Below are 15,934 nucleotides of genomic sequence, written 5' to 3'. Positions count from 1 at the left end.
ACTTTTCAAGTGAACAAGTCAGGAACTGTTGTCTTTACAAGCCCTAATGCAGACTTGTTGAAGAAGAAATGATTGATACAGTAATTACATAACGTATTTTGCAATTCTGAGTAATCCGTAAAGAGCAATCATGAGACCCAGCTTGATCTCGTGGTGGAGAAGGGGACCATGAGCTGAGAATGGGGTTTTCCTTTCTCCTGGACAAGACTGACTTGTCTCAGGGTCTCCCCGCTCTCGGCTGTAAAAGCACATAGGTGGATGGCTTCCTAATCCTTCCAACTCTAACACTGTATAAATTTGGATGGGATTTAAGATAGAAAGGCAGCACAGGAGTTCTGTGTATGAAATTTTCAGTCTGTTCATATTAGCCTTACTTCCCAATGAGAAAGGATCTCTAGCGCCCAAGGTGGGTCCTTAGCCTCAAATATCCGGGATCCCACTAGAGGAACCTCTCATGAGGGTCAAGCCCACAGCCCCCATTAGGGCGACGTAGCGGCGGGGGAAAGAAGGTCACCAGGCCAGTGGGATTTCAAACAGAAGGGCTGCTAATCCTATATTAAGTAAAGAGGGAAGGCGGGAAGGTTCCACAGGATCAGTTTAAACAGGGTGCCTGTGCGAACGTTGGGGTGGGGCTTCGGGTCCCGGAGGCGGCTGGAGCGCCCGCCGAGCCGCACCTCCGCCGCACCCCGGCCTCGGGAGCTGGGGTGTGACCCAGAGGAGGTCCGCTAACCTCAGAAACCCCCGCGGCCCGGCACCGCCACGTGACCGAGAGCCGGGGCGGACGGAGGCGTGTCCCGCTCCGCCCCGCGCGCAGGCGCGCTGTACAGGCGCTGAAATTCAAATTTGAACGGCCGCCGGAGGCCGACTCTGACACTGGAGGCTTAGGGGGTAGAGGAGAGGAGTTTGGGAGAGTCCTCCCCTCCCCGGCCTTCTGGTTTTCTCCAAGTGACACACTGAACCGAGACTCACTTTTCTTTTTCTGAATTTGAACCACCGTTTCCGTCGTCTCGCAACCGACAGGAGAAGCCCGGGGCGATGGACCCGTTTACCGAGGTGAGAAAACTTGCGGGGGTAGCTTGCCATCGCCACTGTGGGCTCCTACCCTAACCCTTCCCACCTTCCGCGACCTCTGGGCCCACCGGGCGGAGGGCGCGTGCGCGCGCGTGCGCAGCGTGTGTGTGCAGGGGTCCGCCTGGGGGAGCCGGAGGGAGAAGGGGGTGGGGGGAGGACGCCGCCGGCTCCGCGGCTGCTGTGGGTCCGCGGTTGACGTATTGCGGTCCTGCCGCTGAAGCCTCGGGAGGGTGGTTTTGAGCCTGTCCTAAAAGGCGGTAGCGAAAAGCCTGCTGTCAGCCCGGATTACTGTAAAGCCCCTCGGTCGTAGTGCCCTGTCCCCTCCGAGGGGGAGGTTGAGGCCTGAGGCCTGGCGGAACTGGTCCTGCTGGAAGTGAAAGCCGGGATAAGGTGTAGGGTGGAGTCTGGAGCTTGAATGACTCCGTGCAGTGTGCAGCCGCCGCCTGCAAATGGAATGTGATTTGCGGTGTTCAGGCGGCCGGCAGAATGCCCTGCATTTCAAGGATGCTGTTAACGAAATGACAGCAAAACGTTAAAATAAGCCAGTACCTGAAATCATTGCATCCGTTCCTATAGAGTCAATAGTTTCTTCAGGTCTGATTACTCAGTTAAATTGGGAAGAAGTTTCATCCCCGGGATTGACACTCGAACGGAAAGGAAACAGTGCTGGCCGAATATATACAAACAAAATTAAAAGCCGACAATTTTAAAAAAGCAGAGTAAAGAAATAGGAAGCCTCTTTGTGTGTGTTTATGGAGCATAACATTACAGCAATACTTGTCTTTTGTCCTTTGGAAATTGAATATGGATTAATTATGTCGTGTCAAATTATTTTTCTATTACTGGCCAGTCTTGTTGAGAATGTACATGGACATACTTGAGTTTTGTGTTGCCAGTTGTCTACTCCCTGTACTTCCAGAACAGTTCCTGTTTCTGTAAGTTGTTGTGCAAGTTTCAAACTGTTACTTCTTGAGTTGTTGCAAAGTGGCCCTAAAAATGTCTCGATACTAGATTCAAAAACTTAAATGCTATGGAGAGTAGAAATACTTTTTTGGGGAGATGTAGTTTATAATTCCATAAGTCTAAGATTGTAAAAGTTTCAGCAGTTATAGTTTACTTGGATTCAAACATAATATTTATTTTTGTTTCAAATTCTCATTTAGGGGAAAACATTAGTTAATCTTAAGGACTGACCGAGAATGCAGAACACATTTTGTATTAGCTTTAAAAAATAGGGCTGATCATGCAACATATATTTTTCACATGAAGTTAAAAAGGATATTTTATGTTACTAAGCTAGGATAGGATTCCTTAAAACATTAGCCCTATGTCCTGAATATTCTTTTTATTTTCCTAAGTAACAGACAGGAACAACACATTTTGAAACTTGGTTGAAAATTGTACTTCATTTTACTTGAAAATGTCATTCTGAAGCTAGTACAAATCTCCATTGAAAGAAACTTTTATTTGAAGAAAGCTTTCGCTTTATAGTGTGTTCAGAAACATGTATGGTTTACATTATAAAAAGATCAGTTGCAGTTGGAATAAACAGCTTTGACATCTTTTCCTTAATTGGTAATGAGTGGAAAATTTGAGTTGGTTCCAATGACTAGGTGCTTAATGATAGCATTCATAACATTTTTGCACAGGCAAGTGAACTGATACATATCTTTGTCTTAAAAGGACTTAAAATAACTTAAAGTAGTTTTCTCAACTAGAGTTCTTTATCAGAACCACAGAAAATGATTTGAGAAACTATTTTGTTGATTTTCCTAAATGTGATTCATAACCATGCCATCCTGCAAGCATAGGAGAGATGTTAATTCATTACATTAATGTCAGAGCATAAGGGCTAATTCTTTTGGTGACTCAGGTTGAAAAAGCTACAGCCCCTAGACTCTCTTCTCAAACAAGGCTGTTGTGCATTGATTGCTTCTCCACCCTGGTGTCACTGGTGTTGTATGGCACACTCTTCTCTCCCTGTCCCTTCTGCTTGATTTAACTTCCAGCTCTCACTTTGATATCCCTTCTTCAAAGGGCAGATCACCTTTCACAGCGCTCATCTCACTTGCATTTACCTGTTGAATATATTTCCTATACGAATGTGAGTTTCATGAGTGCAGGCCTGTTCTTTCCTATTCAGAGAGATGTTTCCCTAACATCAAGCACATCCAATAACATTCTGTTGAAAAAAATTTTAAAAAGAGCCATTCAGTGCAAATTATTTTACAAACACATAATTATATACAACAGTAATTGTTAGAACATTTTAGCCATGTTCTTTCCTTTATTGTAGAAAATTTCAAATTCTCAAGTATAATAACTCCGCATGGACTCATCACCCTGCAACACATGGCCATATTATTTCACTGTGTTCCCCTCAAATCCCTCCTACTGGATCATTTGGAAGAAAATTGTAGAGATCATATAATTTCATACATAAATACTTCAGTATTTATCATTAAACACTAAACAGTTGAAAAAAATCATAGTGCTGTTATCACACCTAAAATTTAATAGCAATCCCTTAATAGCATCAAATATTCTGTCAATGTTCACATTTCCTTAAGTGTCTCATTGTTTTGCATTTTGAATAAGACTCTAGACAAAGTCCACAGGGCAGTGTCTTTCTATATTCTTCTTGGACTAACCAGAAATAAGGAAGCCATCTTGATTCATGGACAAACAAGCAGTGGAGGCAGATGTTTATTATTATGACCAGCTGATAACATTTAAAAAGTTACGGTGATATGAAGTTGTTTCTCCTGACAATAAATTCTTAAAAAGAGGGATGCCTGGGTGGCCCAGTTGGTTAAGTGGCTTCCTTTGGCTCAGGTCATGATCCCAGCGTCCTGGGATCGAGTCCCATATCAGGCTCCTTGCTCGGCAGGGAGCCTGCTTCTCACTCTGCCTCTGCCTGCCACTCTGTCTGCCTGTACTTGCTCTCTCCCTCTCTCTCTCTGGCAAATAAATAAATAAATAAAATCTTAAAAAAAAATACGTTCTTAAAAAGAACAATTGGATTTAGTCAAAAGACAGTTCGGATGTGGAGCCTAATGCAGGGTTTGAACTCATGACCTTGAACTGAAATCAAGAGTCTGATGTTTAATGACTGAGCCATTTAAAAGACAGTTTATAGCAGACTGATTAAGAGCCCAAACTCTGGAGCCTGATTTTTGAATCCAGCCTTGCCATTTCTTTTTTTTTTTTTTTTTAATTTTTTAATTTTTTTTTTTAAGATTTCATTTATTTATTAGAGAGAGAGTCCGAAATTGACACTGCCATAGGGAACCCAGGGCCAGGTGTGCCAAGTCAGAGCTTTCTGTGTAGGATCCTTAAAAGAGAAAAGCCACAGTTAAAATATTCTGTAAAGCATCTTCTCTTGTGCAATCAATAAACATGCTGTTACTGTGTGGAATGGACTTTCTCTTATTTTTGAAAAGTAAGTGAAAATCTCTGTATTGACATGGGAAAGAATGCTGCTAGAGTATACTGAAAATAATAAGTTAATTTATGTTGAGTGTACTCTGTTTAAGAAGGTATGGGGGGGGGGAGAAGGTAGGGGAATCAGTAATACCTCCTAGAAAGATTTCTGTCAGAAATGATTTCAGGCGTGTGTGTGGCAGAAATTGCTTAGACTATAAGCTTCAGTTATTTTAGATTCATCCATGTGGAATGTCTTATTTCCCAGTTCCATTAGTTACTGCAGTTTTTTTATGCCTCTTTTATTTAAAGAAGGATCTGTAATGTTTGAAGGAATGTATCTTATAAATAAAGAACCCTTGAATTTCTGATGCATTATTATAGAGACTTAGACTTATTGAACTGTTGAGTTTATCTTCCTTAGATATATAATTTCTTTTAAATCAATCTTTAGTCCTTATTTTGTAGATAAGGGAACTTTGGCTTATCTCTCTCAAATTTCTTAAAGTTTTGAAATCTTTGAATCTAATGTAGACAATAGAGTACTTGTGTATGTTTGAGTGGCAAAGCCACATTCTTTTGTAACCAACCTCTTGCTCATAGTAACTGAAAATATACTGACTCACAAGTATTCTAACTAACCAGAATGGAATGTGGGCATGTCCATGAATGAATAAAATTAAGCTAGTTTTGTATCTGGGGAGTGATATGTTTTATCATGGGGAAATTATCATATATATATGAATTTATGTAACAGTACCACTTTTGAGTTTGTTGAAGACTTTTATTTAAAGGGTGAAGGACTTGTGTCTTGGGCAACATTTGGTTCATGGATTAACTCTTTAAGTGACATGGCATTTAGATTTAGCTTCACTTCTTTCAGTTAGGAAATCATTCCTAAGGGAGAGAGTTGTACCTTCCAAATTTAGCTCATATTTCTTTTGCATACTCAGAGGAATTTTAAAGAATAATTATTCTATATTAATTAAGGAAATTAAAAAGTTCAAATGGAAGTTTAGTTCCTTAGTCTTCACTAACACTGTATCTGTGTGTGGGGCAGCATATAAACTCCAGCCAATAATTTGCATGCCTCCTTTAGTTGTGTACTTTTGAAAGAAAAGGAATTGTTTTATAGGGTCTTGTGTTTGTTCTACCATGCTGGTTCAAATGGAAGCATTAGTTGATTCAGAGTAAGAACAGAGTAATCGTGAGTTTATGAAATGGTTAAGATATCAACTTAAAATTGTTTTATTATATATTCATATTGAGTTAAATAAAATATGGGATTTTTTTAGTTTTTTTTTTTTTTCATCTTAGGAAATGTCATGTTTTCAAAAGACTAAATATGTTATCTCTTGCTGTTTACCATTATACCAAATCTTAGTGGCTGTATTAGTTTCGTTGTTAAAACAAATTACCACACGCTTAGTGGTTTAAAATCATAGATATTTATTACCTTGTGAAGGTCATAAGGCTGATGGATTTTACTGGGTTAAGATCAAGGTGTTGGCAAGATTGTGTTCTTTCTGAAGGCCCTGGAGGAGAATCTGTTTCCTCGCCCTTTGTAGCTTCTGGAGGCCACCTGCATTTTTTGGCATGTGGCCCCCTCCTGCATCTTCAAAGCCACAATCCCGTCACTCTAAGCTCTGCTTCTGTTGTCACATTTCTGACCTTCCTGACTCTTGTTTCATAAGGACAACTGTGATTACGTATTGCCCTCTCCATATAATTCAGAATAATCTTTCCATCTCAAGACTCTAAATCATATCAGCAAAGTCCCTTTTGCCAAATAAAGTAACACATTCACAGGTTGATGAGATTAGGAAATGAACAGCTTTGAGAGACTATTATTCTTGCCCCTGAAGTGCTTGAAACAACCACCGCGTTATTTCTCGTGATTCAGTGGCTCAGTAATTTGCGTTGGGCTCAGCGAGGCTCTGTTTCCAGTGGTGTCCCCCGGGGTCATGCCGGAGTCTGCAGGGATCTAGCAAATTATCTGGGACTGGATGGTCACAAGTCTGGTGGTTGATGCTAGCTCTCAGCTGGGCCAAGTGTCTCTAGCAGGCTTGACCTGGGCTGCTTCACCTGGTATTCTAAGAGAGTGAGAAGAGAAACTGCAAGACTTCTGATGCCTGGGTTTGGAAGTCATGCAGTATCACTTCTGCCACATTATGTTGGTCAAGGTGAATCATAAGGCCAGCCCAACGCAAGGGTGTGGAAATAGATTCTACCTTTGGATGGAAGCAGAAAAAACTTCTGGCCATTTTAAATCTCATACAACCAACCTAACCATTTTATTTATATTACATCTGTGATAATTTTGACACTGGGGTGCTTATTTGGTGAATTTTGACCTAAATTACATAAGATTTCACATTTGGAATGTATTTTAACTGTTATCTTATATGGTAATTGATGATTTTAGAAGATACCTTAAGTTTTGCAAATTTTTGACTAAACTTGTGTTTTAACGCTGCTGTATTACATATATAGAAACTGCTGGAACGAACCCGTGCCAGGCGAGAGAACCTCCAGAGAAAGATGGCCGAAAGGCCCACGGCAGCCGCAAGGTCCATGACTCACGCTAAGAGAGCCAGAGAGCCACTTTCGGAAGCAAGTAACCAACAACCCCTACCTGGTAGTGAAGGTAAAAGACTGTGGTGGTTGGGGGGAATATAATTGGCATCTTTTAAAAGAGATAAGCCCCATTTTATTGTGCATGTAGAAAAATCCAGGTCTTTGGGAGACAAATGTAATAATAGCCTCTGGGAAAAGGTCAGCCTTCTAGTTCAGACTGATTGTATTAGGCCTAGACCTACAAGACCAGAGCAGAGTATCCAATAAATATTTCAAACTAATTGGTCAAACATAATTTTCCTCAACCCAAAGTTACCCTTAAAACCCCCAAGGGGAGAAAAGTAAAGGAGCAGAGGACACATACACGGTAGTGGTTTGGAGTTTATCTACCTCTACAGTGCGGGAACAGCTGACTACCAAGTTTTCAGATGGTCTCTGGCACGAGCGGGTTAACAAATGGTAGACCTGCTTGTGGAGGCTTGAAATTTAATGTGCCTTTTCATCCTCTGTCTGTTGAACCAGCCCTCTAGAGCTAGGCTGAAGGTATAGGTGGTTAATCTAAGACCTGGTGAATTAGACAAAAATAAATAAATATACAAACAAACTAACCTAAAATCACCCAGAAATTTATTTTATTCTTTCCTAAATCCTGGCATCCCCAGCCTGTATCAGTAAGTTAGCTGCCTTAATCTTTTCCCTGAGTATGGAATTGTCTGGAGATAATCATTTTCCTCAGCATAAATTTTAAAAATGCATATAGAAAGAGAGCATCACAGAAAGCAGAAGCAATATTACAAAAGTGATAAGGGCATGGAGCAGGCTCACGATTACTTTGTAAGCTAACCATGGAATGGGAATTTATTTTCAAATAGCTATACATTTTGAAGAGAGGGAATCCTATCTATATCACATATATTTGGTATATATTTTATATTTGTGTGGTAAATATATCAGACGTACATGGTATGTATATTACATATGTGGGTATATATATTATATACATATGGTAGTTGGTTAGGAAGACAGAGGCCTAGCTCCAGTCCAGGATCTTTTTCTGTTTTCGTTGTGACATAGGTTTATACAATGAAATGTGGTGTACCATGTACTTTAAAACTAGTGCTTGGAACTATGTTTTGATGCTTTGGTGGGAATATTTACTGTTTTATATAAGAATATATTGAATTCTGTATTTTCAAGTGGTGATGCATGTTAAAATAGGAACACTTTCAAAAAATCATAAGATCATAAATGAATTACAGAAGATGAGAAAATTTCAGAATGTCTCTTTAATTACACTGATGTCTCTGAGGGCAATCATGGCCCCCATTTAACAGAACTTTGGGTATTGCCAGAGCGAGAATACTAGGTCAGACAGCCAGGGATACTGGCCTCATATGCAATTTACATTCCTATATTCTAAAATGTTAATTTCCCAGGAGATATATTAAAACTCATTCTTGAGTAGAAATAATATGCCTCATGTTTGGGTAGCTCCTTTTTATTTTAGGCCTTTTTATTTTATAGGTGTCCATGGCACTTTAAAATATGAAATGTTATAAAAATATGAAAACATTTGTGCCAATAACTTCACTTGGTATTAACCAGATAATTGAGTTGCTTTTTTGGTTCCCTGCCTTTCCCAAACCTCAAGCAGGTTCTCTTCTAACCTTGCTTATTATTGTTCATTGAAGATTATTTTAAGAAACACAAAGCCTGTTTCGACCCTTAGCTGTGTCATTTTATGGAAGGTAATATAATTGCTCTGTGCTTGGTTTTCCTTATCTAAAAATGAGGTGATATGGCTGTATGATTTTAAAAATCACTCAAAATGTTTGTTTATTCTATGTGTATGCATTTTTTATTTCCTAGTGTCTTTTTATTTTTTTTAAGGTTTTATTTATTTATTTATTTATTTGTCAGAGAGAGAGAGAGAAAAGCAGGCTCCCTGTCGAGCAAGGAGCCCAATGCAGGACTTGATCCCAGGACCCTGGGATCATGACCTGAGCCGAAGGCAGCAGCCTAACCAACTGAGCCATCCAGGGTCCCCTCCTAATGCCTTAAGACTACATAAAATATTAGTCCTATACCTTGAGAATATTATTTGAATATCTTTTCATTCAGGGGTTTTATTTTAATTAATTAATTAATTTTTAAAAGATTTTATTTGTCCAAGAGAAAGAGGGAGGGAGAGAGAGCACAAGCAGGGGGCATGGCAGAGACAGAGGAAGAAGCAGGCTCCCCGCTGAGCAAGGAATTGGTACAGGACCTTGGGATCATGACCTGAGCTGAAGGCAGATGCTTAACTGGCTGGCCTCCCAGGCATCCCCACTCAGGTGTTTAAAACCATAAATTATATGTTCGCTTAAAAAGAAATCTCTGGAGGTGCCTGGGTGGCTCAGTGGGTTGGGGTCTCTGCCTTTGGCTCAGGTCGTGATCCCAGGGTCCGGGGATCAAGCCCCAAGTTAGGCTCTCTGCTCAGTGGGGAGCCTGCCTCCCTTCCTCTCTCTCTGCCTGCCTCTCTGCCTGCTTGTGATCTCTGTCAAATAATTAAAAAATAAAAATTAAAAAAAGAGAAAGAAAGAAATCTCTCATACCAGATTTCTAAGTTACTGAAAGTAGAATTTTACATATTTCTTGTTGTAAGGAAAATCATTTAAAGAGAACAGAGAAACATCACATTTTAGTAATTTGTTAAGTACCTACTGATGGTTTTTCAGGCTATGAGAAATTACAGAAATTTGAAATTTTGGGGGTGGGTGTCCTTTTTTTAATCTAGAGAAATCTTGTACAAAACCATCACCATCAAAGAAACGCTGTTCTGACACCACCGAAGTAGCAGAAGTTTCTAACTTGGAAAATGAAAAACCAGTTGAGTCTGCTTCTGCAAAACCCTGTCCTCCAAGTCCTCCGGCTCCCCAGGCGCAGCCTCAAGCACCTGCTCCTGTCAGTGCTTCGGAGGTGGCCCCAGTCCCAGTGCCCAGAGTGAGGAGGGGGCTCAACTCGAGATTGGAATCAACTGCAGGGTCCTCAGTGAAAACACGAATGCAAAAGCTGGCAGAGCAGCGGCGCCATTGGGATAATAATGATCTGACAGGTATGAATGATACGATGGCCTGGTCCTTAAAATCTGTTTCAATATGCTTCAACTTGGATGCAAATTTGAGGTATCACTTAACACACGAAAGATCACTGCTTCTGTTTTATCTATCTCCTCAGTATCCATCACTTACAAATAGTTTGTATATCAATGGGATATTTATCAGTTGATTGTGTTCTCATTGAAGGAGATGCTGCTGAAGTTCTTAGAGCAGCTCCCAGAAGCTTGGTCTCATAACAGAATTATATTTGCAATAAGACACAATAGAGAACAAACTATACCCTCGTCATTATTAGCATTGCTGACCTTTAGCTCTGTATGCAAGAAATCCTATTTCGCGGATTAACTAATTAAATAAATTTGAGTGGTTAAGGTATGTAATGCTATTTAATAGAGGGGAGAGAAAATATAAACATTTACTGAGCACCTACGACACATGTTTGTCAGGGTGCTGGAAACCCATGAAGTGACCTGATCCTTGCCTCTGTGTTCTCATATTCAGATGGAGAGTCTAAGAGCAAATCAGCAGGGTTATGTGTTCTATGATCAATTTTGTCTCCTATCTCATTACAAAAAAAGCCTTGAGATGACTCACAAAAAGAACTATATTACAAAACAAAAATAAGGAAATTCTTGGGTGAAGAGAAGGAAGAACAAAGAAGGGGAGGGTAAAATACAGGCGTTCAGGTCCTCCTCACTTGCCAGAGTTATGAACTTGCTAGCAGCCAAGGCAAGGAGGTTATACACCATCAGTTATTGCACTACTATTTATAAGATTAAAGCAGAACCGTGGCTGGAACTAAGACCTAAGAAAACTTTCTTCCCTGGGTCCTCAAAGATGACTTTGTAGAAGGTAGTTCGTGTGTGAGGTTACTCAAGGTAGGCAGATGGCCTGGCTCCAAGCTCAGTTGGTGAACACAGTTCCGAAGAGAGCCAGCATTGTACAATGACAGCTGGGCCTTACCCAAGGAAGTGTTCCTCAAGCTTTGGCTCTCAGCCTGACTCCTGTGTAACAGAAACATTTGGACCATTGGATTGTAATCTCAGGAGCATGCTGGAGCCCTGGGGTGTACTTATGTCTTTTTTTAAAAAAATCTGTTTTACTCTGGTGCATAGCCAGAATTGAGACCAAGTGATCTGAAGAAATGGATGGACAACATAAATTTTAGGCAGTCTTTCATAAATGTCAATTCTTTGGTCTGAAATTTGGTAAGTATCGGATAGCAGAGTGTTTTAAGATTATCCTTTTGGCAGTGATGGTAATTTCAAGAGTCAATACTTACTGTGTAAAGTGCTAGGCATTCTAAATATTTTTTGTTCTAATATAGTATAACATTCAATTCTTATAAATATCTTAGGACATACATACCACTTTTTTGTTCATGTCATAGAAGAGGAAACTGTGTTCTTTTTTTTTTAGGAAACTGGGTTCTGAGAGGCTAAGACTCCTTACCAGAATTAGCAGCTAAAATTCCAACCTCAGTTGTTGGATTCTAGGGCTCAACCCTTGCCTGCTGTGACCCACCTGATGTTCTCGGGTATAGATCAGGGTGCAGATATCCCATGCTGTCTCTTAAACACCTAGTGATTTTGGTAGTGGGCAGGGCTAACCGTGCTTCTTTATGATTCCTGGGGAGGCTAATCAGTAAATGTGCCTAAATACAAGGATGTTTCCTTTCTGTTTGGCAAGAAATCTCTATGGGAAATAGAAAGAGGGTTTAATGATATAATGCATGGTGAGAAGATCAGCCAAGGCCATAAATATTCTAGGGCAGAAAGCATTGCCACAGTGACTTTGAACATTTTGAAAACAAATGTTAACAAATGCTTACCTCAGCCTTTAAAGTAAATCTCTTAAGGGATCATAACCTGTCAAATTTTAAGTACTGAAACTTGAAAATAAAGTGTTTGTGATGAATGAGTTAGTGTATGCTCTCCAGAACTGTGGGTATAAACCAGTTAAATGGGGGATTATACTAAAATATAACTTAACTGAAGCTTCTTTTCTGATAGAGAATAGTTAGAAGAGCTAAAGGTCTCTTAAGCCCATTCCTAAAATATGACAGTAAAGCTGTCATCTGCTTAGAGGACAGGTCTGATTCTCAGGGACGCGATAGAGGTATGCAAAAGGGTATCACAGGGTCGGTGGTGGCCAGGGAAGCTTTTCTAGGGAAGGCAGATGCAAGACACTGAGGGACTACTGGCTTCAGACCATGGAGAAGGTCTCCTAGGCAGAAGTAATAGGATGCCTAAGAAGCACAGAGGTATGTAAACAGAGCACATACATAAAGAGTAGATATTTTCTGGTAGAAAAGCAAGAGATAAGTTTGAAGAAAGCAGCAGGGTTTAGAGCCTGTGGAATTTAACCAGGAGGTGATGGTGAGATACTGGGAGAATTTAAGTAGACAAATGCTGTAGAGAGATCACTCTGGCATCAGAATTGAGAAGGGATTGAATAGGCCAGAGACTCGAGCAGAGGGAGCAGGAAGACCAGTTAGAAGATTAATGTTATAATCCTGGTATGGAATGATGAAGGCCAGGAGTGAAGAGGAGAGGTGGGATCTGTAAGATTTAGGAGGAGGATCTCTGGGCTAGATGTCTGGGTGGTGGTGGAGGAGAAGGGAGAAGGAGGAAGAGGCCACAATGAGGAGGAACATGTTTGGGGTAGTTTCAGCATCACATACGTTATTTGGGGTGCCGGGGGATAGCCAAATGGAGGTGGTTGGTAGGTAGAAGGACCCCATGGAGGATATGGCCCAAGAGCAGAACTAGTAGAGGATGCTGCCACCAATGGAAACACAAGGCCTGCAATGTGTAGTGGCATCTAGTGCCAGCAGCGAAGGCAACTTCAAGGCAGCCGGGGAGGCAGAGGCCAGTTTGGGTGTCTAGTAGCGAGAGAATATTGTGTAGGGCTAGAGGGACAGTAGCTAAAAAGGGGTGTATGTTGGTGGGAGGGTGTTTACTTTTAGCTCGAAGATAAGACAGAGCTAGATACAGATGAGCATATTTATGTGCAGAGAAGAAAAGAAGTTTTAGAGGGGTAGAATTGAGAATTCAGGCCGAAGTATAAGGCTTGGACAGTAGGAAGGATACCTCTTCCATTGACTGAATTTGTGGAGTAGAAAGTGCTGTGGAATTTTAATTTCCCTATATGTGCTTTATGCCTGTAGGTCTTCATAAGTTAAGTATTACTATTCGAGATCTATCTATACACATGAAGTAACTGTGGGCAACATTTTAGTCTAACCAAAGATTTAAATTAATTGAAATGAAATAACATTTCTTAGTTGCCCTAGCCACATTTCAAGGGCTCATGAGCCACATGTGGCTAGTGGTTACTGTCCTGGATAGCATGGATCTAGAACATGTCCATCATTGCAGGAAGTTCTATTGTACAGCACTGGTCTCATCCATTTTAAAACAAAACGTGCCTGTGGAATATGTAATCTTAAATTGTGTGATGTTGTAACATCATGAATTCTAAAATTATGACCTAAGTGCACGGTATCTTCGAGCATTTGTAATCCATTAAGATTTAGAAAAAATAGGTGTAAGAAGTTCGCCTGTTTTTTTTTCAAATTTGGATGAAGTATCATCTGATTTGAAAAGATATTGTCAAATTTAAGCAGCTTGGTAGTTTCATACAATCAAGAGCTTTCTATTAGTTCCTAAACCTCCTAACTCTTTTTTAAAAGTTCTGAGTGGAGTGATCTTGGTATTACACATATGCATAACTCTTGAACACGGGTTTTAAGTCTTTTTCTGAAAACATTTCCAGATGATATCCCTGAGAGCTCAGTCATCTCCCCAATGCCATCAGAGGAAAAGGCTGCCTCCCCTCCCAAACCAGCCCTCTCGGATGCCTCGGCAACTCCAGTTGGAAGAAGGGGCCGTCTGGCCAACCTTGCAGCAACTATTTGCTCGTGGGAAGATGATGTAAATTACTCATCTGCAAAGCAACACAGTGCACAAGAACAGCCTGGTACCACTTGTTTATCCAAATTTTCCTCTGCAAGTGGAGCATCTGCTAGGATCAATAGCAGCAGTGTTAAGCAGGAAGCTACATGCTGTTCCCAAAGGGATGGCGAGGCCTCTTTGAATAAAGCTCCATCCTCGAGTGCTGTGGGTGTATCTCTGAATAATGCTGCAATTTCCAGCTCTGTGGTAAGCAATGCAATATTGGTCTTTGGAAATCATTTTTTTTTCCTTATGAGTGATAATGTATATAAAGTATTTTATCACATATATGTAGTGTGTTTGTATCTATTTTTAGAAATTGGTGGCATAGAAAGTAAAAATCCTAAATTTGGTAGCCTAGCCTAAGATAAATTAGTTGTTGACAAGTAAATTATATTAATTTCATATGATTCCAAGGTGTATAATAATGGAATGATGGCGCCTCTTAGTCATCAGGGAGAGCACTGAACATTATTCTCCCTGTAGAACGTTTTATGTATGCGTATAAATCTAAGATATGGAATTTCTCTGAAAAGACATGTAATAAACTAGTAGCTCAAGTTGCTTTCAAAAGGCAAATTGCAGAACAGGATTTTTAAGGGTGGTTATGATAATGTTACCATATATCCTTTTGAAATGTTTGATAGTTTTACCTTGCACATGAATTACATCATCAACTTTCAAAAATAATCTTAAAAAAAAAAAAAGTATGTTTCTGAGCATTGTTTTTTAATGTGGAGCCAGGTTTTGGAATTAGATAGACCTGCATTCAATCCCTGCCACATTATTAAAAGTGTAGCTTTGGACAAGTTACTTAATCTTGCAAAACCTTGTTTTCCCATCTGCAGAATGGGAAAGAAGGGGTTATTGGGAGGTTTAAATGAGATTATGTGCATAAAACCTTTAGCAAAGTGCTTGGCACGTAGCACTTAATAATATGTTATAATTAGCCATGAAGTACATGATATGATTGCGTTGAATTAATATTGACTTAATTAAAATACAAAAATATGCAGTGTGGTCTCATACAGTTAAAATTTATAAAGGTGCTAGTAAGATAATCAGAAAGAAATTGTTATTTAAAATAGGGAGTGACCCTACCCCTTATATGAAATTACTCCTCAGTGTATTATACATGCTAAATCACATATTATAATTTTAATAATAGCATTTTCAAAGTTGACTTTTTATCAAACCTTTCAAATTGGTTCGATCTATTAAGGAGAATTTTTTTTTCCGTAAGTTTACATAAAGGCTACTAAGCAAATAGAAATAGACTCGTTTTGTTATAAGACTACCTTTCGATATTGTGAATATTGTAGTTTACCTGAAGTGTTATCATGTTTCAGAAAGCTGCTTCTTCCCCAGTGAAATCTTCTACTACAGCCATTACTGATGCTAAAAATTGTAAGGGACAAAATCCTGAGCTACTTCAGAAAACTCCTGTAAGTCCCCTGAAAACAGAGATATCGAAACCAATTGAAAAGTCAACTGTGTCCCAGACATTTCGGCCCAAAGAAGAATTAAATAGAGAAACTTGTCGGCAGTCTCAATCTAAAGACAAAGCAGCAACATCAGGTTATGTATCTTTTTAAAAAAATCTAGTTAGTGCTGACTCTTTTCGGGGTGTCTGTTCTCAGCATTCTAATTATCCAGTTGTGAACTGCACAGTGTTGGTCTGCATGGCAAGCACATGAATGTATAAAATGAGACTTCTTCAAATTCAGTCTTAATTTATTGAATGAATATTCATTAGTGGGGACTTGCCTATTTACTGGTCAAAGTATGTAGCTTGTTAATAGTTTAAAC

At 39.8% G+C, this 15,934-nt stretch overlaps 1 protein-coding gene across 4 annotated transcripts in view; it reads left to right on the top strand.

Moving 5' to 3' along the window:
• Positions 1 to 683: 683 nt before the first annotated feature.
• ANLN (anillin, actin binding protein) overlaps positions 684 to 15,934 on the top strand; it is a 49,217-nt gene continuing 33,966 nt past the window's right edge. For 2 of the 4 annotated variants that reach the window (XM_082750731.1, XM_082750730.1), the window contains exons 1-5: positions 684 to 1,053; positions 6,988 to 7,141; positions 9,848 to 10,165; positions 13,947 to 14,332; positions 15,475 to 15,703. In XM_082750731.1, coding sequence (XP_082606857.1) covers positions 1,036 to 1,053; positions 6,988 to 7,141; positions 9,848 to 10,165; positions 13,947 to 14,332; positions 15,475 to 15,703 — 1,105 coding nt within the window. In that variant the 5' untranslated portion in view covers positions 684 to 1,035. The remainder of the gene's footprint in view (positions 1,054 to 6,987; positions 7,142 to 9,847; positions 10,166 to 13,946; positions 14,333 to 15,474; positions 15,704 to 15,934) is intronic. The other 2 variants (XM_082750729.1, XM_082750728.1) reach the window with 1 other exon arrangement.

Source organism: Mustela nivalis (assembly GCF_964662115.1).
Source record: "Mustela nivalis genome assembly, contig: HAP1_SCAFFOLD_1771, whole genome shotgun sequence".
In the NCBI taxonomy this organism is placed as follows: domain Eukaryota; kingdom Metazoa; phylum Chordata; class Mammalia; order Carnivora; family Mustelidae; genus Mustela; species Mustela nivalis.
This window is presented reverse-complemented; position numbering and strand designations above follow the sequence as displayed.